Source organism: Strongylocentrotus purpuratus, unplaced genomic scaffold (assembly GCF_000002235.5).
Source record: "Strongylocentrotus purpuratus isolate Spur 01 unplaced genomic scaffold, Spur_5.0 spur5_scaffold_3, whole genome shotgun sequence".
Classification (NCBI taxonomy): domain Eukaryota; kingdom Metazoa; phylum Echinodermata; class Echinoidea; order Camarodonta; family Strongylocentrotidae; genus Strongylocentrotus; species Strongylocentrotus purpuratus.
Genome location: NW_022145609.1, coordinates 405,021 through 431,213, shown reverse-complemented (window position 1 = coordinate 431,213; position 26,193 = coordinate 405,021). Strand labels below are relative to the sequence as shown.

General features: G+C 38.4%; 1 protein-coding gene across 1 annotated transcript; it reads left to right on the top strand.

The window, feature by feature from the left end:
• Window positions 1-1,588: 1,588 nt before the first annotated feature.
• Window positions 1,589-26,193, top strand: LOC100889384. The gene is made up of 13 exons (XM_030996349.1): window positions 1,589-1,687; window positions 15,939-16,047; window positions 17,043-17,129; window positions 18,280-18,540; window positions 19,105-19,809; window positions 20,338-20,511; window positions 21,422-21,599; window positions 21,834-21,904; window positions 22,608-22,832; window positions 23,286-23,420; window positions 23,793-23,882; window positions 25,237-25,321; window positions 25,768-26,193. Exons 2-13 carry the CDS (start codon window positions 15,951-15,953, stop codon window positions 25,955-25,957), a joined length of 2,298 nt encoding a protein of 765 aa, XP_030852209.1. The 5' UTR covers window positions 1,589-1,687; window positions 15,939-15,950; the 3' UTR covers window positions 25,958-26,193.

Here is a 26,193-nt window from a genome sequence, read left to right as displayed (position 1 = left end):
GAAAGGCGAGACCAATGATTTAACATTATCAGGTTCTGAAGGATGTTTGAAGTATTCATCACCGGGTGCCCATTTTGGGACCACCGCTCCCATACAAACTTCAGTTCGGGGTCTTCTTTCTGCATTTGGATTAACTGATCTTTTGTGTAAGATGGAAATATGCCAGAAGAGCTAGGCTCTGCAAACGACTGTTGGTCAGGATTGTCACTATGCACACGTACAGGGGAACTACAGTATTAGTATCAGTATTAGTATGAGCCAATATAAAGTTATTATTCTTTATTCAGTATGATGCTTTCCCTCAAAAATAGGTCCGCTATTTTTTTTGGGGGTTGAGACGCTAAGAAATGGTTTCAAATGTACTTTACACAGACCTTGAAAAATTGCATAATGATGGGGGTTCTTTCTCTCTCTCTCTCTCTCTCTCTCTCTCTCTCTCTCTTTATTTATTTTAATCATGCAGTATTAACTACATAGAAAGCAGCAACAAAAAACTTAGGGTTATCAGGGGCCCGTTCCTAGAAACCGTCAAAAGTCTAACTTCTTGACTATCCCATTGAAACGTGTGTCATAGAACACACGTTTCAATGGGATAGTAAAGAAGTTGGACAGAAGTTGGAGAAATGTCACATCACCTGCCCGAGTTGCCCCCCTAAAAACAATAGTGGTCCCTCCTCTCCAGCACCCCCCCCCGCTTATTCACCGGCCGGTTGAGTCGGCGCAAAAATTGCCCCCCCCCCCCCCTCTTGCCGCCGACTGGATCAGCCCCTGCTCGTGAGAATGAAAATGGGGAATCCGTTGAAGGAAAAGGGCACCTATCAGATTTTAATTGGGCATTTATCAGATGTTAATAGGGGCACTTATTACTAATTATCTGAAGTGAAAAGTGGCATTTTAGAGAAAGCTAGAAAGGGGTTTCTTATTGATAAGGAAAAAGTACACTTAATTAAAAAGGAAAAGGGGCATTTAATTACTTTACTTTACTGTAATACACAATGTTGTAGGTCTAAGCAGTCCATCGATCCAGGATTCTTCCATGGTATACTGTTATTTGTGGAGCGAGGAGATTGTGTGCTAAAATGATCGAGTCAAATTTATTTAAAAAATGGGCAAAAATATCAGAGGTGACACATAAGACGTTACCAGAGATGAAAAGAGAGAAAAGGACAGTTATTAGACAAGAAAAGTGGCTTTTGGGGCGTACCTGAAAAATTTGGGGCAACGGCTTAGCTAGCGCTAGTAACACCTCCCCCCCCCCGCCCCCTCCCCCTCCCCCTCCACTCCCCTCCCCCCCCCCCCCCCCCCCCCCCCCCAATGCACCGAGTGCCACCTCTGGCATAATGGGCAAAGGAGAGAGGAAAACAAAACGGAAAATCATGTCATTCATTTCAGCAATATTTTTGGGGTAAATCACTGGAATCGAATTAGAAATGTACCACGTTTGAATGTTATTTCCCCTCCACCCCCCCCCCCCCCCCATCAGTGCTTTCGGTAACAGATATATTTTGTAGCGCTTGTTAATTGATATTTACTTTCCACTTGATTGTTTTACATTTTGCTTTCCATACTCGAACACCTCCCCTCCTTTGCATCTCATATCGCTGGTCCTGGGAATTGCTTTTTGCATAACTGCTGTCTATTTTAGCTATTCTCCGTTTGTTTCGGATCGTGTTTCTGTCTATTCTGCGTGAGTATGTTCATGATTATATCACATGTCATGTTTTCTTGACCACTCTCCTTCTTCTTCTTCGCTATAAAAAAGTACAGCTGCGCGGTGGCCTGTAGCCTAGACCCAATACAGTTACAGGCCACCGCGCCCGTCACGTCGGGTGGGGGTATTCTCGTACTGGTGAAGGTGCTGTGGCGCATGTGCAGGTGTATACAGTGCAGAAAAACGAAGCCGAGAATTATGGATATTTTTATTATATCTTAATCACTCATATTTGTAAAGCTTAGACCCTCCTCTTTCATTTGATGCCACCCAGGCGGATGACTGAAGCCTGCTTTGTGTTTTAACGTGCCCCTCCCCTCCCTTGTTCATCATGTTCATAGGCGGTTCCATGACACATGCTCCGCCGACGATTGCTCCGCAAAACGCGACAATTGCTCCGCGACAGTTGCTCCGCGACAGTTGCTCCGCCGACAGTTGCTCCGCCGACATTTGCTCCGCCGACAATTGCTCCGCCGACATTTGCTCCGCCGACAATTGCTCCGCCGACAATTGCTCCGCCGACATTTGCTCCGCCGACAATTTCTCCGCCGACAATTGCTCCGCAAAATGCGACAATTGCTCCGGTGACAAATGATCCTCGAACGACAGTTGCTCCGCCGACAATTGCTCCGCAAAACGTGACAATTGCTCCGGTGACATTTGCTCTGCCGACAATTGCTCCGCCGACAATTGCTCCGCCGACATTTGCTCCGCCGACAATTGCTCCGCCGACATTTGCTCCGCCGACAATTGCTCCGCCGACAATTGCTCCGCAAAACGCGACAATTGCTCCGGTGACAAATGCTCCTCGAACGACAGTTGCTCCGCCGACAATTGCTCCGCCGACATTTGCTCCTCTAAAAAAGTGCCCCGTAAAATACAAAGGCTACTACGACAATATTATTGTTGCTCCTCCCCAGAAGTACCCCGCAAAAGACAATGCTCCGCCGACAATTAAATTGCTCTCTGATCCAAAAGTGCGGCCTCGTGGAAGACATGAATGCTCCTTTGGCAATTAGTGCAATAAATGCTCAACAGTTTTGTGCTATTCCCCATAATGTTTGATTTAAAAAACATCAAGTTTTAGCTCATGCAAGTTCTCCGGAGAAAGATAATTACTCCGCTCAAAATCTGTTTCATTTATTACTCATTAGCCGATCCAAAGCTCAAGGTTATCTCTCTCTCTCTCTCTTGCTCTTCCTTTTCCTTTTTATACCCTTTTCTTGTCTTCTTAGCTCTTTTCTTTCCTCTCGTGCTATTAGTCTTCTTTCATTTTCATCACTTCTTCTTTTTTTCCCCTCTCGAGTTCTATTTCTCTCGTGAAATTCTAACGTAATGTAGTACATGTAGTACATTCTTGTTTATGAAGCGATCCACGGCGAGACGGCCCGGTGGCCAAAGCCGCCCCGCCTAGTACCGACTCAGAAAATGTTAAAGTATAACTTTAGTTCTTGAAGTGTAGAAAACGAAGATAAATTGATTCGACAAAAACTAGAAATCCGACGGAGCGTACGCCGATACAACTCATAAAATCAGGACGGGTGCCCAGCCCTAAAACAGTAAAAGTTTGATAATTAAAATTATTAACTCTCCAATTTGATGTAAACGACTAATTACCGTGATAATTAACCGTCAATATTACGGTCCCTTCAATAAAAATACGAAATATCCGACTGTACATAGAATATCTCAAAATTTGTAGATAATCAGCGCAAAACTGATTTTGGTAAATTAAAAGGGTTAGAATGTCTACCCTTAGTTTGTCTTTGCGACCTTTTTGGGATGGCACCATCCTGATTCCCTGGAACATTAACATTATCATCTCTGGCTCGCCCTGCTACATCCTCCCCTACTGGATCTATACCTACTTTATCAAAATTAGGAACCAACATATACTCTCCCCTACTGGATCTATACCTACTTTATCAAAATTAGGAACCAACATATACAACATATACTCAAAGGCCCTAGATCTTATTAATTCATAGGTCTTATTTCTACCTTGATGTCCCCATTCATCATGACATCCTACCAACACATTCTTACGTAAACATTGAGGAAGTAAAACTTGGAATATCTCCCCAAATACAGGGTCTAGCACTCTTCTTACTAACAAACCATCTTTCAATGAAAGGCGAGACCAATGATTTAACATTATCAGGTTCTGAAGGATGTTTGAAGTATTCATCACCGGGTGCCCAATTTTGGGACCACCGCTCCCATACAAACTTCAGTTCGGGGTCTTCTTTCTGCATTTGGATTAACTGATCTTTTGTGTAAGATGGAAATATGCCAGAAGAGCTAGGCTCTGCAAACGACTGTTGGTCAGGATTGTCACTATGCACACGTACAGGGGAACTACAAGCATTTAATTGTACTTTAACAGATGAGGATTGATATGATTACGATCGTAAAAGGCCTGTTGCAGAGACTGTACAGTCTGTGTCTTACCAAAGTGGTTCTGCAAAATAGTAACTATTTGATTTGTATCTAGTGTTTCAGAATAACATCGTAACTCTTTACGTGCCGGCCCCTCCAAATGAGCCGTGATCACACTGACCTTTTGGGTCTCTGAAATTTGTGACTGTTCACAATATAGGTCAACCTCTTCTAACCAATCTTCTAATAACATACCACCCTGCCCTGAAAATCTATCCAACCTAGCGGTTGTCCTACCAGTAGGTGTAATCCGGATACCCTGTAGGGCTTCGGTAAAACCCGTTACCAAATCTTTAACTAACTCTTCAGCCATAACTATTATTATCTATCGTAAATATTATTAAGTAATTAGTCTAATATGAACATTAAGGCAAGGGATGCAACCTCGGTTACCATACATAGCATAAAACCACTAAATACTGCTTACCTTAATTTTTGGAAGAGATGTATACTAGGCGAGCCAGAGTGAAACCAGAACCATATTCTTAGTTACCATATGTATATATGAAAAAAACACACCTTCACTACTGTTCTCGTTTACAAGGATTATATAAATTTACCAGTCAATTAATGAATTATGCCGTCAGATAATACACTAAATGTTCTGAGTAATGGTATACATCAAAAGACGTATCTAATTGTATATAATGCCATACGCAACAAGGCATAGAATAATTATCATATATAGATAAAGTGTTCTAAGTTCAAGACATACCAGAGATGTCAATCCGCTGCCTGCATCCGTCACCCTCAGAAATACTCCCTCCTAGTGATGTCTGAACACGCCTTAGATCGCCGTAAATACACAGTCTTGCAGACCCTCTCGATGGCGATGATGTTGTGTCACGTCGATGTAGTTGACTGCAAGACTTTACGTCTACGGAGATCACAGGACGAACCGTTAGGCTACGCAGAAAACCCGTAGACCAGCTACGAGACCAGCTGAACATACCTAGTTTCCCGGCACCGCGGCCTTCTAATTCACCGGAACGATGCAAGCATGCAACACTGAAGGCATGTGCCGCCGACCATGAATGAAGTGACGATATCACCTCCCCGCTGACACAAGCAGCGAGCCCCTTCAAGATGACACCCACGCAGCCCTAAAGTACTACCGTTTTCCCAGCATAAAAGAATCACCAGCTACGCTTCCACCGTCGCTTCGTCGCGCTGTAGCTCTGCGGAAATTAGCTCCTGGGCCCCCTCGTCAGGAAACCACCAGCAGAAGAAAATTTCACTCCTCTCAATACTCTTCGATGCTGAGCGGCCGACAAAAAAAAAGTTAGTTCGAAGCCCAGGGGTTCTTGGACTCCGTCCTCGTGACAACCCCAACAGATCCACATATAACTAGTTGACGGATGTGAGCTAAAAAAAATCTCTGCAGCTCTCCGCTGACGTCGCTAATATATCTTGAAGTTCAATGGTAATGGTTGAAGTAATAAACAAGTGTCGCACCCCATCCGTACGCTACCAATTGAAGCGATCCACGGCGAGACGGCCCGGTGGCCAAAGCCGCCCCGCCTAGTACCGACTCAGAAAATGTTAAAGTATAACTTTAGTTCTTGAAGTGTAGAAAACGAAGATAAATCAAAGTCACTAAAACAAATTCTTGATTGGAGTTGAAGATTTATTAAAATAAACGTAGAATTAATAAAATCACGAAGTTCATGTTTTGGGGCTGGGCAACCCAATTGACGCAAATTAGCAACTCATGTCAGTATCGTAACGGAAAAAAGAGGTCCCGCTCCAGAGACGCAACACGGTTTTTATCCCCCGAACTGACACGCCTCGTCCTCCCAAAAATTGAGGCGTGTCACACAGACGCTTTGCGAAATATCAATCCACCCATAATTAGTTTCCGTATTAAAAGGTCCTATATTTCTTGGCGAATTTACCCCCTCGGATATAAGGCGCTCCGGATGATCCGCATCTCTATTCCTCACATACTTCTTTCACGCACCCACCTGTGTCTCTTACATTCTAATCTTTCAAACAAGAGATGCAAATCACCCGGAGACCCAACAACCCTGGAAATTAATTCAATCAATATAAAAAGGGATAAATGTTGCTATGTCCGTCCACACTAGCGAGCCCACATGCTTCTGGCTATTACACACCTGTAATCCTCACTTCCTCTCTCATACTATTTCGATAGTGTGAACAGACCCGGCAACAAGGAAAAACCCTTCCAATTGTAATACAAATCTATTTCCCAAATTTGCCTAATTAAATTTAAGTCAACTGTGGCGACACGCCCAGCGACACCTAATCCAATCGGCCAAGCCGAAAAAGTAGAGCCAAAATTAAGAGCGCAACGTCTTGGAACAGGCGTTAAAAATAGCATACAAGGAATTCACCATGTATGTTTGTAAACATAGTTCTAGCGAAATCTACCAGGAATTTGCCTTGTACATGTACGTCAATGAACCTTTGAGGAAAACGTAAACACGAGAATATCCATATCATTACATTTAGAATAGTATTTTCAATAATATCCAGTCCGTTTTCTATAGTATAGGTTTCTTTCCTTCAGTTAAGTGTATGTAGCTTTATATTAGTGTGTAAAACACCCCGCCTCATTCGAGTATTTTGTTTTCACTGACTTTAAGGGGCTCACGGAACCACCGGAAGAAGAGCAATTGGCTTATCGTGAAGAACTGACATCAAACTGCAACAAAATGATTTGTATAAATAGGAATAAGCAGAAAGGCTGCCATCTAATTTTCCTGTCTGAAAGGGTTCTCTTCTTTACGTATAAGTGCCCTTCGAAGCTTATTTTGATCCCTCCCCTGTTGCTTTCTAGAACTTCCACGATGACCTAATACATTGTATCAGGGGCGTCGCTAGACCTTTTTCAGTGGGGGGGGGGGGGGGGGTTGGGTTGGTGTAGAGGCCAACGATTACCGACAAAACTAGCCACCAATTACCGACAAAATTAAGTGTCTCAATATCTACAAATAACCCTATAAACCCGGGGCCGAAGGCTAAATTGTTTTTCCTATGGACTATCTATAGTACTTGCGTATGCGCAAATGATCAATTTCCTCGACGACACAAATATTATTATTAATTATTTTGTCAACTTAGTCAACATCATAGCTATATATTTTAATGCAGGCGCGGAGCTAGGATCTTATTTTAGGGAGGGGCGGTAGTGAGCAAGCGAAGCGTGCTCGTTAGGGGGTGTCGGTGTTGGGCCTTCCGCGCAAAGCGCGGAAGCTTAGACGTTTCCCTAAATTATTAGGAAAAGAAGACGATTTATTGTACCGTTCTCGACCTGTCTAAATGAAGTTTTCCCCTCCCGCGCAAAGCGCGGAAATTTTGGCGTTTCATCAGAATATAGAAAAAGGAAGGAAAAAGGAATATAGAAAAAAAGAAGGAAAAGAAAAGGCGTTTCATCAGAATATAGAAAAATATAGAACGACGGCAGCACAATTTTACCGATAATATCCTGAGAGGTGGGGGGGGGGGGTGGTGTCGCACCCCACCCCCACACCCCCCCCCCCTTTGGCGACGCCCCTGTAATGCTTTACTTGCAGATGGTTTACCTAGTAAGATGCATGTGCTTGATTGCATTGAGGTCATTTCAGGTCTTACATATTGATGAGCTAACTAGGAGGTATGCGCGTATTGGGGAATGTGGCTTGCTGCTCTACTTTTTAAAAAAACTTCCCACGACATGGAATGAGTGTTCAGTGTGGGACGTACAGTGATAAATGGAAAGTTATTTCAGTATATTCGAAATGACTTCTAGGTAACTCCTTTTTCCTCCCACATCCTTATCCTTTATTCTTTCTCTTGCGTTTAGAAACATTGTATGAAGCGCATTATAAATGAAATGTATTATCAGGTGGGCTGTATATAATACAGATCACCTTGTTTTTTCGTTAGAATATTTTTCTTATTTCTAACCACTTTTTTGTTAGCACGATAACTTGAAAATGGCTCAATCAAATGCCTTGAAATTTGTATAGGCATGAGGAAAGAGCACAGGTTTTCAACCTTGACCTTGATTGATAACGTCATCCAGGCGCAATTTTGTGAAAATCAAAATATGATCATACGCCATGATTAGCAAAAGCATTTCATAAAGAATCGCGCGCGCGCGTTTTCGTTTGTCACGGCCGAACGGAAAATAATTCATCCTGGATTTTTTTTGGACACAGTATTCCTCATGTTTTCCCGAACAATTTGATACCATGTTTATCTCTCTATGACCATTAATAAGGGAATGAGCGTCCGTTCAAGATAAACGTCCGTGCGCGCGTGCTCATGTAATACATAGCATATATGGGCAACAACATGCCTACACAAAACCCTTATGACTCTTTGGGATTGACGGGAACCCTCAATTCTTTTTCATATTCGGTTAGAGTATGAGTCGGAGATGTGATTCCATGTCTCATTTTGCCATTAAGTATATCTTGTCATCATCATATTGACCTTGGAACTCAAAATACGAATTTGCATATTATGACGTCAGCATATTTATGGAAAATTGATTGTATCTCTTTAAATATTGATTGATTCTCTTCTTAATGTTAATATCTTGTAGTTGAGGCAATTGTCTACAAGTTAACTGCATATTATTTTTCATTTTGATGACATCATAGTGAAAATTGCGATTAAAGGTAACTTGACAGATTTTCTTAATTTGCGTGTTAAGCCTGTGGAAGGTACCAATTTAGTTCAAATCATGGATCTACATGACATTAATCTTTGAGCACTATCTAGCTTATTTTGTGCTCTATGTAGCTGAGACTATGGGCTATAAAAGTTGTGTCTTTTGTTCTTTGATCAGATGGTGGGATCATGTTGAAATTTTCAACTGAAAGTTAAATTCGCAAATGTTGTAGAACATTGTAGGAATTATGCATATGTCACGTTTGTCCTATTTGTGAAATATAAACGTTAGCAGTTTTCTAGTATTCAAATTAAACAAGGAAACCCCTTTACTTTGTATACTTTACTGTCAGACACTATTGAGTGACTGACCAATTTTTTTCCTCTGGTAATAAAATACATTATATGAGCTTAAAGGGTACATGAGCATTTGTCCACATCAATAACCCACTTCTTGTAATGGCCCAAAATAATCCGATTGAATCTATGCGCAGCACAATCTAGGTAAACATGACGGGTAGAGCATTTCATGGAAGAAGATGAAATTGTGAAAATGCATTCTTCGTTATGTCAATTAGGGTCAAAGGTGTAACTGCTTATTGTATGGGGTCAATTGTCATATATCGTCTCAATCTATCTTACATAGATCCATAATGTTCAATATACTACACAGTTGAAACTTTTCATATGGATAGACCTTAAAGGTAAAGACCAGTTATGGTCATGCGATTGCATTGTGACAGAAACGTTGTGGAATCAATCAGAAAAGGTTGATCATCTAGCATATAAGTATTGGTGTATACTGCGAGGTTTTGGAATCATCAAAATGATAAGAAATTTGGCCCAGTCTTCGTAAAGTTACAAGCACTGTACACAGAAAGATGTATATGGGAATATACGCACACGTGCGCGACATGTGCGTTTATCTCTCACAGACCTACACTAATTTACCAAACATATCAATTAGTAGGCGGTTTCCCGGCAAAATTGTTATCATCATGTATTAGTCAAAACATATTCTTTCACATGATTGGTAATAAGAGCTTCCATTTCATTTTTTGAAATTGGGGCGTTTTTCAATACTAGTTTTTACCTTTAATAGGAAGAGCATTTTAGAAGATAATATAAAATCGTGAAAATACATTCTTCATTATTTAAAACATTAGCATACGTATAACCTAAATTGTCAAAGTGACAAATTCAAGTTATTGTTATTCCCATTCATTATTCTGCCATTAATTTGTTCGCAGGATATCTCATGAATGAATAAAACCATTATCATGAAACTTGCCATGATGATTAATATTAGCATAACTTAGAATTGTGACACTTTTCAGTAACTCAAAATCATCGTGACGTCATCCAGGCGCTATTTTGTGGAAATCGACTTTTAATCATATCTTCATAACGAGTCATCAAAACTGAACCATATTTAAAACACACGAACTTCAGGTCAAGGTTCGACATACAACTGTAACATCTCATCAAAATCCGCGCGCGTCTGAATTTTAAAATGCTCAAATTCACTTTTTAATCAAAACAGAGTATGTTCTAGGCCATTTAAAGAATTTCGAAAATTATGCTCGCGCGTTTTTGTGTGTAACGCCATTACACAACAATGAAACGCAATTTTTTGTTCTTTCATGATATTTCATAACGGAATGCGCGTCCGTTTAAATTTGAAATTCAAAGAAAATCCCAAATATGTCAACTCATGTATGACTAGAAACTGGTAATCTAACAGATGGCCATCGTACAAGTTATAGGTCAACTACAGATCGGGTGATTTATAAAAAAAATACAAATACAACCACCTCCATAGCAGCTGGGATATACCAGAGATTCGCCGGAAAAATAACGATGTTTTAATGACGTCACTATATGGACCAACATTGCCCAAGCAGACGACATCCCATAGAGAATGAACATAATTGCAAAGCTATTATTTGTCAAATTATAATGAGTTAAGTGTATATAAATGTAATGGCATGTCAAACCATTCAAAAGGGGATATGACCCGATTCTGATAACTAAAATATTTTGCTTGTAAATACACAGGATTGGGGTTAATTAACAATCAAAGAAACCAGACTTTCAAATTGAAAACCCCCTGGAATGATATTAAGGACGGAATTGTTCCCTCTTGAAACGCCGAACATACCCCGATGTGTACAGCTGAATATACAATGGCGTCTTATTTTGTTTACAAGCGACAGATTCCTTTATTTTTGTATCGCTGCATTTGTCATCAAAATAAAACCATGCGCGGGGTTAAGAGTGAGGCAATAGATTATACATTTAGCCTGACGGTAGTGAAGTAAGAGAAAGGACACAAGAAAAGATGAAAACACAGGCACTGAAAATGTGTGAGATGTCATGGGACATCGTCTGCTTGTGCAAGTCATGTCCATACTGTGATCTCACACATCTCAGTAGCGTTCGGAGAGCTCTTCCGGTGCTATGCCCATGCTGTATTTAAGCGTTTTGTAATTTATAATAATCGTTACTTCGAATATTTCCAAGCATTGAATTTTGATAACCTTGTCGAATCAAAGTTTCAACTTTGCAATAATTGAAATAAATTTAGTTTTTAAAATCAATGAATATCAACTTTAAGATAAATTGCCGTGTGCACGAGGACATGTAATACAGAGCATATATAGGCAAAAACATGATTACACACAATTCATCACAGCTCTTTGGGATGCACCTAGACCCCCAATTGTTCTTTTATTTTGATTATATGAGTCGGAGATATGATTTCATTTCTCATTTGGCCATTAAGTACATTTTAACGTCATCATAATGGCCTTGGAAGTCAAAATACGAATTTGCATATTATGACGTCGACATATTTACAGAAAATGATTGTATCTCTGCAAATATTGATCAATTTTCTTCTAAATTTTGATACGTTGTAGCTGAGACAATTCTTCACAAGATTATTACCAATATCTATTCATTTTGATGACGTCATTAGATTTTTTGCTTAATATGCGTCTTATGCCTATGGAAGGTGAATGATACTACATTCCAGTCTAGACTTGTTCATTATGTTGCGTATGTAGTGCGTCGAAATATCAGTTCAATGATTGGTAGGCTCTGCAATCAGGCGAAAATTTGAGCTTGTTTAGTAAATTAATCATATAACAATTGTCTATCGAATTCATGAAGGGGGCGCTATACCACTTTTAATCATTTTCATCGTCATTTAAAACAAATAAATCATCATCATCAATATCTTTATTATCGTATTTATGAATATTATCATTAGATCATCATCGGCACACTTTCATGATACAAAAATAGCATACGGTATCACCTAATTCGTCAAAGTGACGAATTAAAGTCTAGTTATAATTGTTAATCATATCATTATGATCATCTGTATTATCAGCATATTCTACAATGGCAGTAGTATAGTATAGTCATGTAGAAGTAGTCATGTAGAAGTAGGCCTAGTAGTAGAGGTATCATTCTGATCCTTATTATCCTGATTATCTTTTGCAATACGTCTATATAGACGATAAACTCACGACAATTTACAATTGTCATGAATCATTGTCTTTAAGCTTACCATTAAATGCATCTGGTTCGAATTTTGCTCAGGTATTTGGTACGCGATGATTTAAATGGTAGAAATGAACTTGTGTCCTATTCATTCTAGTCTTATTCATTTGCATTATGTTTTATTCATTCAAGTTCTAATGTTTCTGACTGTTTTAAGACAATATTTTTTTGTCGATCATAGTTCTATGTAGCTTGATATCTCACGGTAATTTTGAGAGAAAAGCAATGCAAGCAATGATTTCTGAATTGTAGCGACAATCGTGTTCGCCTTTGCTGTCCTTCAATAATATTTGACAAGCAGTATTAATTCATTTTTCAAGGACTCAAGATACATTCGTTTAACAGTTGATTACCCTCAGTTGATTCTTTTGTTCGGATTATTTGGCGGGGAAAATGTATTATTGAAAATGTATTAGTGAATGTATTATTATTCTTATTTGTTCATCGTCTCTACGATGCCCTTTGAATCAAAAACAGATTTTAGTGTTAGGCTTCCTGAAAGAAATTTCAATTGTTGTTAAGAGTTTTTTGGTTGCACTCTGTAGATTATGATGATGTGTTGATCTTTTTTTCAATACAAGATCAAACACATGAAGAAAATCTACTGGCTGCATGCCAATAAGTTCTTGACAACAATAACAAAATGTGAGCTAGTGCTATTCGGTGTGGCGTACACTTGGCAATCACATGGTAGATAAAATTATGATCATCAGTACCGGGTCAAATAAATTAAAGAGAACTGAATTTGAACCCGGGCCATAGGCTAACCCCTCTCGTTCTCTCTCCCTCTCTCTCCCTCTTCGTCGCCTTACTTTTCCCTCTCTTACCTCCCTGTGCATTTGTATGCCTCGATAATACAAAAAAATAAACAATAAGATTCTTCCTCTTCCCCTCCTTCTTCCTAGTACATGTAGTAGGAGTAGTACTAGAAGCAGTATCACAATAATAATGACAACAATGATTATTATGGTTGGTGGTGTTACTAATGTTATTTTTGTAATTATTATGTTTGTTATTGTGATTATTATCCTTATCATGATTATTATCGTTAATATAAGTTATTATTGTAATTATTATAATCATTATTATTGTTATCTTTATGATGAATATGAACGTGATGATTTTGATGACGATTAGTATAAGTATATAGTATTATTATAATTGTTATCATATCATTATTATCATCTGTATTATCAGCATAATCTACAACGGCAGTAGTGTAGTATAGTACATGAAGAAATAGGCCTAAAAGTAGAGGTATCATTCTGATCATTATTATTCTGATTATCTTTTGCAATACATCTAGACGATAAACTCATGACAATTGACAACTGTCATGAATCATTGTCTTTAAGCTTACCATTAAATGCATCTGGTTCGAATTTTGCTCAGGTATTTGGTACTGGATGATTTAAATGATAGAAATTAACTTGTGTCCTATTCATTCTAGTCTTATTCATTTGCATTATGTTTTATTCATTCAAGTTCTAATGTTTCTGACTGTTTTAAGACAATATCTTTTGTGTCGATCATAGTTCTATGTAGCTTGATATCTCACGGTAATTTTGAGAGAAAAGCAATGCAAGCAATGATTTCTGAATTGTAGCGACAATCGCGTTCGCCTTTGCTGTTCTTCAATAATATTTGACAAGCAGTATTAATTAATTTTTTTAAGGACTCATGATACATTCGTTTAACAGTTAATTACCCTCGGTTGATTCTTTTGTTCGGATTCTTTGGCGGGGAAAATGTATTATTGAAAATGTATTAGTGAATGTATTATTATTCTTATTTGTTCATCGTCTCTACGATGCCCTTTGAATCAAAAACAGATTTTAGTGTTAGGCTTCCTGAAAGAAATTTCAATTGTTGTTAAGAATTTTTTGGTTGCACTCTGTAGATTATGATGATGTGTTTGATTTTTTTTTCGATACAAGATCAAACACATGAAGAAAATCTACTGGCTGCATGCCAATAAGTTCTTGACAACAATAACAAAATGTGAGCTAGTGCTATTCGGTGTGGCGTACACTTGGCAATCACATGGTAGATAAAATTATGATCATCAGTACTGGGTCAAATAAATTAAAGAGAACTGAATTTGAACCCGGGCCATAGGCTACCCCCTCTCGTTCTCTCTCCCTCTCTCTCCCTCTTCGTCGCCTTACTTTTCCCTCTCTTACCTCCCTGTGCATTTGTATGCCTCGATAATACAAAAAATAAACAATAAGATTCTTCCTCTTCCCCTCCTTCTTCCTAGTACATGTAGTAGGAGTAGTACTAGAAGCAGTATCACAATAATAATGACAACAATGGTTATTATGGTTGGTGGTGTTACTAATGTTATTTTTGTAATTATTATGTTTGTTATTGTGATTATTATCCTTATCATGATTATTATCGTTAATATAAGTTATTATTGTAATTATTATAATCATTATTATTGTTATCTTTATGATGAATACGAACGTGATGATTTTGATGACGATTAGTATAAGTATATAGTATTATTATAATTGTATGGGACATGACTTTTTTCAAAACTGGATTCTACATTCCCGTCTTTCGCGAGCAATATCTCTGTCGTATTAGCTTCGTTTACGCTGAAATTCGAGTATGTTGTAGCTGAGACAATAAGCTATCTTAAATTTGCCCTTTATTTTGTCTCAAATTTTAGTTAGACCAGCCCACCTATTCTTGTTCAAAACAAGTATTACAAATCTAGTTATTATTATTGTCATCAACATTCATTCATTTCATTTCATCTACATTATTTCATGAAATGCATTCAGAAAATGAAGAAAAAAAAAACGAAAATAACCCGTGAAAAAAAAATATTGTCGGCGAAGCATTTGTCGTAGTACTAGTAGCATTTGTATTTTATGGGACACTTTTTGGGCGGAACAATTGTCGGCGGAGCAAATGTCACCGGAGCAAGTGTCGCTTCAGGCGGAGCAAATGTCGGCGGAGCAACTGTTGGCGGAGCAATTGTCGGCGGAGCAATTGTCGCGTTTTGCGGAGCAATTGTCGCGTTTTGCGGAGCAATTGTCGGCGGAGCAATTGTCAGCGGAGCAAATGTCTAGAGTAGACCCAACGTGGTGATCCATAAATTCCTAATTATACATCTGAAATAATATATGGTCTAGATCTAGATCTAGATCTAATTGTTAATATAATAATAAAAATCTAGCCCAACACATTTTACAATATAAAATAATAACATCAAAAATCTTTGCAGCTAGGCTGTCTACATCATTCATTGGTGTGATACTTTTGTGTGTTAGTGGTACCAGACATGATTAGCATTTAATGCTATTTTGTGGTCCCATTTATCCTTCAATGTTAAACATTCACATTTAATTGTTATATTGATGTACTTTTTGTTTGGATAATAAAACTCAAACTCAAACTCAAACTCAATTTCTCTCTCCCTCTCTCTCTCTCTCTCCATCTCTCTCTCTTTCTTTCTCTCTCTCTCTTTCTTTCTCTCTCTCTCTCTCTCTCTCTCTCTCTCTCCCTCCCTCTCTCTCTCTCTCTGTCTCTCTCTCCTTGCATGATTATCATGTTTTTGTGGGAATTTTTGATCATTTCACAGTATGAGAACATCATGGAAATCATGGACGAGGCGAGATTAGCATCCTTAGAGGATCTGTGCCTTGATCAGGTTGTACATTTTATCCCTATCCTTGGGAATGAATTACAAGGTAAATATATCTCTTCTTCTGTGCATGGTCTAGTACTCTAGTTAATATTCACTATGAACATGAGTTGACGGACAAAGAAAGAGGACAAAATATACAGTTCCTCATTTTACCCTCAACAATTGCTGTGGTAGACAAAGGCACATCCCTTCACTGCTATTACCGGTATGTAAACATGTGTAGAACAGGTGTCACATGCATATTCACCTGTTCTACTTATTTTACATAATAGCAGTGAAGGGATGTTCCTTTGTCTACCACAGCAATTGTTTAGGGTAGAATGAGGTACTGTGTATTTTGTCCTCTTTCTTTTTCCGTCATGTTCATAGTGATTATTCCTAGTTTCTCTTTTCACACATGCCCAGCTCCATTGGTTGTTGTTTGATATAATAATAATAATAGCTCACATTTATAATGCGCCTAATACTACGTTTCTAGGCGCGGAACATATTGAAGATATGAAGTGTAACGTTGATCTTGTTTCTCGCCTCAATTAAATTTTTATTGTTTCACAATCAAAAAGGTTGTTTTACTTGTGACTGAGACTTTCAGCTTCTCAGATGAACCTATTCAAAGATTGTTTCTAACCTCTTTGGTGCATCCATAGACAGATGCAATTCCCTATTTGAGAGTAATGTGGCCATATAATTATGAAGGCTAGAAACAAATATTGAAATTTATTCATGAGAATCTAGAAATTATATTTATATGTCCTTTCAACATTTTTTATTGAAAATATATATGATATAGAAATTCAATGTGGGTTTAAATACTAGAAAAATACACCTTTTCTTCTATTTCATAATTAATAATACCAAAATATTTCTATAATTATATATAAATACATTTGTTTCAGATCATTGTCATGTATGAATTTACACTGTAGTATATTTTGTTGCTACTTTGATGTCTTATATCCTGTCCCCAGCTCGATGGAATGACCTGTATCTTCATTATGTTATTGTTCTTATACTTGTTTCACCTTTTTTACTCCATAGGTCTCTCTCATGCCCTGTTTAAATGTCTGCTTCCTCTATGTGATGACTATAGGCTTGCTCTCCTCCATAACATAGCAGTCAGTAAAGGTAACATCAAACAACATATCTATCCTCCATTAGACATCTTTTTACATGTTTGTCAAAAAGTTGTGATTTCCCTGGCCAAGTGGCATCTGTTTGTGTTTAGTGTTTCAAGCTGCTTGGAGGTTTTGGAAACTAAATTACTCTCTACTTCATTGCATCTACAAGCTGAAAAAAACCCACACTGCCACTATGAACATGACGGACAAAGAAAGAGGCCAAAATATACAGTTCCTCATTCTACCCTCAACAATTGCTGTGGTAGACAAAGGAACATCCCTTCACTGCTATTATGTAAAAATGTGTAGAACAGGTGAATATGCATGTGACACCTGTTCTACACATTTGTACATAATAGCAGTGAAGGGATGTTCCTTTGTCTACCACAGCAATTGTTGAGGGTAAAATGAGGAACTGTATATTTTGTCCTCTTCCTCTGTCCGTCATGTTCATAGTGTGTACATGTCAGAGATAAAACTTCTGATAATAGTGCATACCGGTAGTCCAAATTGTGAATAAATCAATCAAAATCATTTGGTCAAAGGTCATGGGGCTGATTATACATTCAAAAATTGCTTGTAATCGCATTATCATTAGAACCGACAGATGGATTACTATCAAACTCAGGACATGTATCTATCTTGCAGAGCCATGTATATGAAAAATAGCTTGTAATCTCGATATTCTGAGAACCTGTTAATGGATTACAATCAAGCTTGAATTTAAAAAATTGCTTCTGTTTTGGTTTGTATAATTGCTCTGTGGCAGAGGCATCACTTTCGCCTGCGAGCAGTCGAAGATCCATCTAGTTCAGAATGCTTTGCGTCAAACATGTTTAGGCCTCTTTTTCAAGCTCATTGGGGAAAAATAACTGAAGTCCCTGAAATATAAATGTAGGCTCTCTTCTGATGTAAACTTCTACAAGTAATAACGGTACACATCCATAAATAAATAAGACAATAAATGAATTCCTGCCAGCATGTGACTTTTTGTCATACTGTATGTTCTTTTTGTTTATTTCTTTGTTTGTTTGTTTTTTTCCATCCAAAACTGAATTATGTTGAATTCACAATTCTTGTTTCAGACATTTGATCATGTCATTTTCTTTTATCTTCTAAATTTCTCTTTCCTGTTAACGTTTCATTGTTTCTTGTAGGTCTTGACATCCAAACAATGTGGCGGGATCGATGCAGAGCTCGATTTCTTTGGTTTTACCGTCACAAATTCAAGTCAAACCTTCATGATTCATTCTGGCAGTGTCATGCGTGTTTATCTACAACCCTAAATGACCCTCATTCACAGGACGTTGACTGGTATCAGACGTATATGGATAAGATTTGTGAAGAGAATTTAGAAAAAATACGCACAGAGACAATCGAGCAAGGCAGGGAAATCCCAAGAACAAGCGTAGATGAAGGTAAACTCTTCATGAATAAAGAGAGATTTTATTTCTGTGAACTTTAGTTTAGATGCTGCTTGTAAGTGTCGGCTTGCATGGTGATGTAGATATACAGTAGGCTTGCGGTTGCACCATGTGAGAGAGAGAGAGAGAGAGAGGATTGAGGAGATTACCGAGAGTCCTTTTCAGGACTCCTCAATCCTCTCTCTCTCTCTCTCTCTCTCTCTCACATGGTGCACCTGCAAGCCTACTGTACAACTTTAGTTTAGTTGCTGAATGAATAATCTCTCCTGTTATATTGAATTTATTGTCATTTCAACTAAATGCATCTATGTATTTGATTTGTAAATTACTGTGAAAAAGAGCCAGGGTGGAGATAGAAAAGGGTAATCATACTCATTACTGAAGAATTGTAAAAAAATAAATCTATGACATTGGAAAATTCCTAACATTTCTTTTGCTCTTTTCCATTTCTTTTTAGAACTTGAATTGCTTTTAATAAGTCCAATATTATTTTGCCATTCCTGAAAGTACCTGTACATACAATTAATCTTTGCTAATCTGTCTTTCATTGTGTGATAGAAACTAAAGCCATCTTGAAGTATCCCTTCTGGAGAGATTCTGAAGACATCATTCAATACAAGCCCCATCAGCTACTCTTGAACATCAAGACAGTGATAGCTTTAACCAGATCCCCCAGTGCACTTAGCCTACTGGCGCACCATCTACATACCCTCATGTGCAGGGTTCAAATCCCCACCAAGTACAGGGAACTTGCTACATCAGCCTTGGAGAGGTTCTTGAGAGCTCTACTTGCCAGGGGGAATCTGGAGACCATGTATCTCAAGGAACAGCAGATCATGCGTGGTGAATCTGTAGACTATGCCTGCTTGCTGGCCATGCTGCTGCTGGGAATAGCGAATGATGAAAGGAAGAACAACGAGAATGCAGAGCAGACTGTTGGTATGCTTGAAGAAGAAAACTCATTAGAAAGTCAGGAGACAGCTCTAACCAACAGTCCGCAGAGAACCGATGATTTCAGTGAAGACCTGTACGACTTCTGCTTCAAGGAACCGGTGAAGACGGACTTCTACAGTGCAATGGTGGACACTGATGCAGACCCTGACGCTGACTCTGCCCAAGCATGTATCCCAGTGGCAGGGAATGTTTATGATATGTTCTGTGAGGAAGGGGCAGCAGGAGAGGAAAGCATGAACTGCGTGATGACATCCAATGCCATGCCTGAAGACCTCTGGAGGGATGAGTGCTGTCACTATGTGGATCCAGGTTTGTTCAGTTAATCGTTTGATGATATGGTGATAGTTTGGTGTGTTGGGATCCTGTTCCAAATATATTTTTCCTGTAATCTATTGAATAGGACCTTTGAGTCAAAGTGGTTACATTTCTTAAAGCCCCACTGCACTACTTATAGCCTAAGCGGTACCCGTTGATCTCCCATGATGCCCTTTTTCTTATGTTAATTGAGAGCCGATTTGATGAGATAACCACATGCCAGTGACCTTGCAGGGAGGTCTAATCCCTCCTTGCCAAACGAGTGCAGTAAAGAAAGATGTAAAAATCCTTTCCCATTCATTTGATTCTGTTTCATCTATGATCTCGCAGTAGCATACATTTATCATGTATGCCTTTAATAGCAGACAGAGCTCATAAATTGGACAAGTGAATTGTCAGAAACTCTGGAGGAAAAGGTTAAAGAACTGCATTTGTCTTGCATTCAAGTATAATAAAATATTGTGGTTTTTAGGATATAGGACCACTTCTCATCTAGCATTTGTTCCTTGACTTTTTGTGTAGAAATCACATATTTCCAGCACATCTTGAATGTACCTGGTCCTGGACCATCTCTAGGCCACTCCATCTCCAACCTAGCCCTGGTCTATGTTAGACTGAATGCTGAGAGCTGTACTGCTCTGGCTGACTGTGTAGTCAGATCCACATCCTTACAGTCATTGGCTTTGATACAGTGTGGTAGGTAGGTCTACTCTGAACCTTTGATTTTTGCATGTGTGTTCATCTGTTCTATGGATAGCTTTATGTTTCAAATAGTTACTTGTTCTTTGGTGTTACTTTATTGTTCAGAGTGAATGTTAGTTTACATTGGCAGGACATTACTTAGTTTCATGGTATATCTAAAGGATCATTCAGAACCGCGACAATGACAAAGGCCACGTTTATTTTTTATGTGTACGGTAAATGTATGGTAGCTACGCACAACAAATTTCTTACGCTTATTCACTGACCTCTAGGTTATAAGATACAGAAATATGAATCTTATTGCACTTTATGTCATACCAACAAAAAAAATATTAAAGTTTAATTCATTCAATTGTACTCAATAAACCTGTATGATAAGTAATCCAATGTTATACCACAATGCATCTCTTTATCTCGTAGATATACAGTATGTACAGTCAAACCTGCTTTAGTGACCGAGGTCGTGGGTTTGAACCCCGGCCGCGTCATACCAAAAGACGTTAAAAGATGGGAGTTGTTGCTACCTTGTTTGGCGTTCAATAATAAGGGATAGAGCAACGTTGATCTGGCGCTGCTCAGTGGCTGCCGGGCTCACGATCAATTGGGCAAAAAGAATTTCCGTTTCGGTGTAATAAAATTTGGAGTGGACTATTAGGCTATTATTATAGATTATTATTATTATTATTATTTTTATTATTATTATTACCTGTCTACAAAGACCACCTGTCTACAAGGACCACATTGTTGTTTCCCTTGAAAATGGGTTCTCATTGAAACATGTACTAAAGGAACCTGTCTACTAAGACCACTTTTGTGTTTCCCTTGGACGGTCGCTGTAGACAGGTTTGACTGTCTTTGGAAGATTTGCTAACTTCACCCTTTTTTCTCTGTTCCTTCTTGACAGTGATGCCAGCCTGTGGTTGGTGTGAGGTCATGTCTGGGCTTGCCTTGAGGGCACAGAAGGGACTAGTACTTCAAGAACTGGCTCTAACATTTAGCCAAACTTACAGAACCACACCCAAGTCTATGTTTGGCCAGTACTGCGCACACAAACTCAATGAGATGCTGGAGGCTTATCACATGTAAGAATGCCCTCTTGTCTTCCAACTGTCATGATTTGTGTCTTTTGTAATACCATGGTCAGGATTCATTAAGGAGGTTAAATTCAATCTGTGATATATATCTTGGTCTAAACCACTATGGACTTCTGATAAGACATTCTGGGAAACTGGTCTAGCATGATAATTGCTAAATTGTGAACATCACGTTTAAAAGCAACCTCATTTTCTCACAAAATATTTTGTTGTTGTTCACAGACGAAATCACAAGATGAAGAGTCTGAAGTTGGAGCTCCTTCTAAGCCATAAATGCCAAGCTGCTGAAAACTGTAAGTAAATATAGGATGGACCATGACAGGTGAAACCTTTTTAATATATAATTAATGGTCTTCAATTGTAGTTACCAGTAACCCATGAATTATGGTTTTAGGCATCCGCAACAAAGTAGCCTGAGACATAATCATGCTTTCGCAGTCAAAGATCCATCTAGTTTGTGAATGGGATGTGTTAGAAAGTTCATTAAAAAGGTATAACTCAATAGTTATTGGGTTGAAGGTGCTGGCTGGAATGCTCTGTAGGGAATGGAGAATGTGCATTCATTGTGTTCTTGCATGCCTGAAACCGATGAGCAGGGTAATAAAATATCTGAAAAGACATCATAGATGTATTCAGCACTAAATAAACCCAGAATATTATTATTATTATCATTAAGGGTACTTTCCCCTTCCTAAAATGCACAAAATAAATCAGACTTCCATTATGAACAACATGCCGTCAGGTTTCTTGATATAGAGCCAGTGCTTGTCTTGCATTATGATAGTAATGCATCTGTAGAGTTCAGTTCCATCATGTACATGTACTTTTATCCTTTAAATTTTCCTCCTTTTCTTCATTAAATAAACAAATTTGTGTTTTTGTGTATGGGTTTTTTCTTTTCTTCTTTCTCTTTTACATTATATGTTCATCTCTTAATTTGTTAGCTTGATATTGGATTTACATTCATGTACTATTCAATATGTTTATTTTTTCCAGCATATCTCCCCAAGTACCTTCCCAGCACATCTTGCCTGACACTGAACTGCTGGGGTCGACCTTTGACCTTGGACCACTCCAACTCTCATCCTCTCCACCAGTTAGTCTCACCTGCAGACCTTGCCTCTGCCATTCAAAGCAGGGATTCAGCCCTCACTGACCTCCTACTGGAGAACTCCTCACTTGACACTGTGGAGGTGGATACTCTGTTAGCTGCTGCAGCAAGTAAGCTAGAATTCACATTATACCCTCCCCCCCCCCCCACCCTAGTTAAATAATTCTAAAGAGATGATTGTGTTGCATTGTGTTCAGTAAGAATTTTTGTCCGGAATCATCATGCGACTATGTGTGTGTGTTTATTTCTGATTTGCATTTTCTTACTAAGGATTTGGTTGGTTGCATTTTTTAATCTAAAGTAGTATTCATCTTCAAATTTATTTACATTTACTTTTGACTTCTTTTTGTCATTACTTGTGATTTCAATTTATACAAGTCACTCATCTGGCAAAACTATTTATATTAGACAATAGTTAGACAGTTGGGAAGTAAATTTAAAGCAGTTGTTTCACTTTCTAGGGAAAATGTTTTGTGGGAGAATGATATGTTGGCCTGTTCTTTGTTTAGACTCTCCTATGTAAATGAATGATAATATGCTTGTCTGTTCTTTACTTTGTTTAGACTCTCCTATGCTGAAGAGGTTGAGCGTGAGGAGGAACAGGTATTCCACATCTCAACCAAAGGGCCTCCTAGCCTTACTTCAACACTCCGGAATACGATCTCTTGATTTATGTCAATGCAAGTTTTCGATTAAAGGTAAAGATTGTTATCAACCTGTACAAAACTCTACTTGTTTCGTTTCTTCACTGTGATGTAAATTGATAATACAAAAGAATCAACTTAAAGCTAATCTTGGGCTCTGGTTTGGGAATTGTATTTTGAGAGAAAATTGCTATGATATATCCTGGGTTGTTTATCCTACAGTAGATTGGTTGTTTGAACCAGTGAAATAAAAGGCACAAAAACTTACTGGGCATCATCTTTGATAAAAACCACAAATCCCATTTGCACATAGTGATCTGTGTTATTAAGCACATGGTTTCTGGCCTACTTACAAGGATTTCCTTATCTTTCTATGCTCGTTACTGAGCCACTATACATTTTCTACCAAAATGTTTTTCCTTGCAGAGGGTGACACAGAATTTCAGGATGGTCTAGTGGATGCACTGATTAACAACTGTAGTCTTCAACACCTCAATCTCTCAGATCGTGTACTAGGTTAGTATTATATGTACATGTTAGCTGTTTCTCATCCGTACATTACAATTCAACTCTAATTTTATAATAATAATAATAACAACATTTATAATGTGCACATATTCACCCCAAGGGATGCTCAAGGCGCCTTACAAAATTTGGAAATTATTACCCAGCTTTAGCTGTGCTGCCATTACGGCGCTCTAGCATTTCAAGAAATTACTTTCTGCCAGGTACCCATTTACATCACCTGGGTTGAGTGTGGCAAATATAGATCAATGTCTTGCCAAAGTACATTAGTGCCGCCGCGGGACTCGAACTACAGATCTTGTGATCAACAGTCCAGTGACATATCCACTCGACCACAACACCTCTACAGTTCAAACATCACCCCCAAAATGTACATAAAATACTTTTAAGGGATTATGATTAATTCTAAAAAGACTGATAGGTGCTTGATTGTCCATCATTCCTGAGCTGAGATCTAGTGGGAGGGGGAGGGGAGCTATCAATGATCACCCCTTCCCCTTTCATCTTTTAATTTTGGAAAGAGCCCAGTTGTCTGTTTAAAGAGCACAATAGCAAAATGTGTTTACATAAAGGCCTGCATGGGATTCAGCAAGTTGCATTAACTTGTCACTTTATCTCTTTACAAATTAAAGTAATATTTGAAGTTGATAGAAGGAAGATAAGATACATGTAGATGGAGTTTTATAATGTACCATTGATAGTTAGATAATAGTGATTTGACATTTACATTTTAGACAGAAACTGTATTCTACTAATTCATTTAACCCCGACCTTGGGTCTAAGATCAGGTTTAAGAATGGGAAACATGGACCTCAGCTTAGACCAACTTCTTTTCTTAAACTGGTTTTCAAACTATAGCTTAAGCCAAGCATTTGGTTTGAATTTTAGTTGAATAAAAGCTGTAGGGTTAGAGCTTTGATTGCATGTGGGTTGCAGATTGTATTTACCAAAAGGGTAAGGGTCAAGGTGAGATATATTGTGGGTCCAGGGTTGAAGTTAGAGATTTTAAGAAATATTAGAAGTTAAAAGGAAAGAGGTTCATGCCATCGCCTCCAGACAGTTGACTGTGGAGCAATGGTCATGTGATCATGTGTTGTACAGTCTCAGCAACAAACAGGCCATTGTGATGAAGTTAGGTTTAGAAGAGCTATGGTTTTTGTTGTTGTTTTGTTTTGAGTGTGTGTGTCGGTTTTGTTTTATCAACTCCTCTTCTCTTCCTTCTGAAAATGCCCAAAATTCCAAAAATATTCAGAACATGGCCTTGCGAGACATGCAGGATCGTGCTCTATATCTGTGAAGTGTGTAGTAAAGTCATGTAACAATTCTTGTTTAAATTTTTCTGTAGATGATGAAGATCTGGCCATTCTAAGCAGAGCATTTGCTGTCTCAAAGCGCCCAAAGCAACAGCCTGGATACTGCCTTAATATCTGGTAAGAGGACTATCATCAAATACCCATCTCTGCTAAATCTTCTTGAACGTTCCAAATCTAAAGTCTTCTTACAGTACACCCTTGCCTTTACTTCAGTTTAATGTCTTCAACACTTTTTCATATCTTGTTAAATATCACTAGCTGGAATGTGCAATAATGTTCTTTGGTAGTGTAATAATAATAATAATAATAATAATACTCGGTTTTTATATAGCGCTTATTACAATCACTAAGCGCTTCCAAACTTGGATAGTAGTAGTTGTTCTAAACAAAAACTGTGTGGTCATACCATTTATAAAATAATAAATGATTGTACTGGTTATGGTGAATGCCTCTCGGCTCTAATAATAATAATAATAATAAATATTCATCACTGAGTACAACAAAATGGTCATTCTCCCTGGTATAACCTTTCTTCTGTTTTCTTTCTATTTTGTTCCAAACAGTCTTTCTCCCTTTTCATCGAGGGCCCTTATGCAATTTGGTGAGATGCTTTCCAAGGATGTTGATGGTTGTCGTAGTAACAAGAGAGTACATTCCCTGGATCATTTGAGTCTTGACTGGAGATGTGTTAACATGATACGGACATTGAAGACCATTATTCCTCGTGTGACGTGTCCTCACAGATTGTCCTGAAGCCATGCCAAGGTTGGACAATCATCCTTGAGGTCGCATGCCCCAGTGTCTTTCATCGTTGGAATGGATGCCTGCGAGGCTGTATGATAGTGGTGATTATTTTACCTGACAGCTAAGAAAGTAATAAATGCGTGTTAGTAAGCAACCAGAACACCGACAGCATTAGGTCTTCTCCAAGGGACCTGGTAATGAGGATTAATGCCTTACCAAAGGGCACTAGCGCATCGTCTTGGTTT

Coding starts and splice junctions, on each gene's coding strand:
- LOC100889384 (XM_030996349.1), top strand. CDS start 15,951: ATGGAAATCATGGACGAGGCGAGATTAGCATCCTTAGAGGATCTGTGC. Junction 16,048..17,042: donor CCTTGGGAATGAATTACAAG/GTAAATATATCT, acceptor TTTACTCCATAG/GTCTCTCTCATGCCCTGTTT. Junction 23,883..25,236: donor TCTCTCAGATCGTGTACTAG/GTTAGTATTATA, acceptor ATTTTTCTGTAG/ATGATGAAGATCTGGCCATT.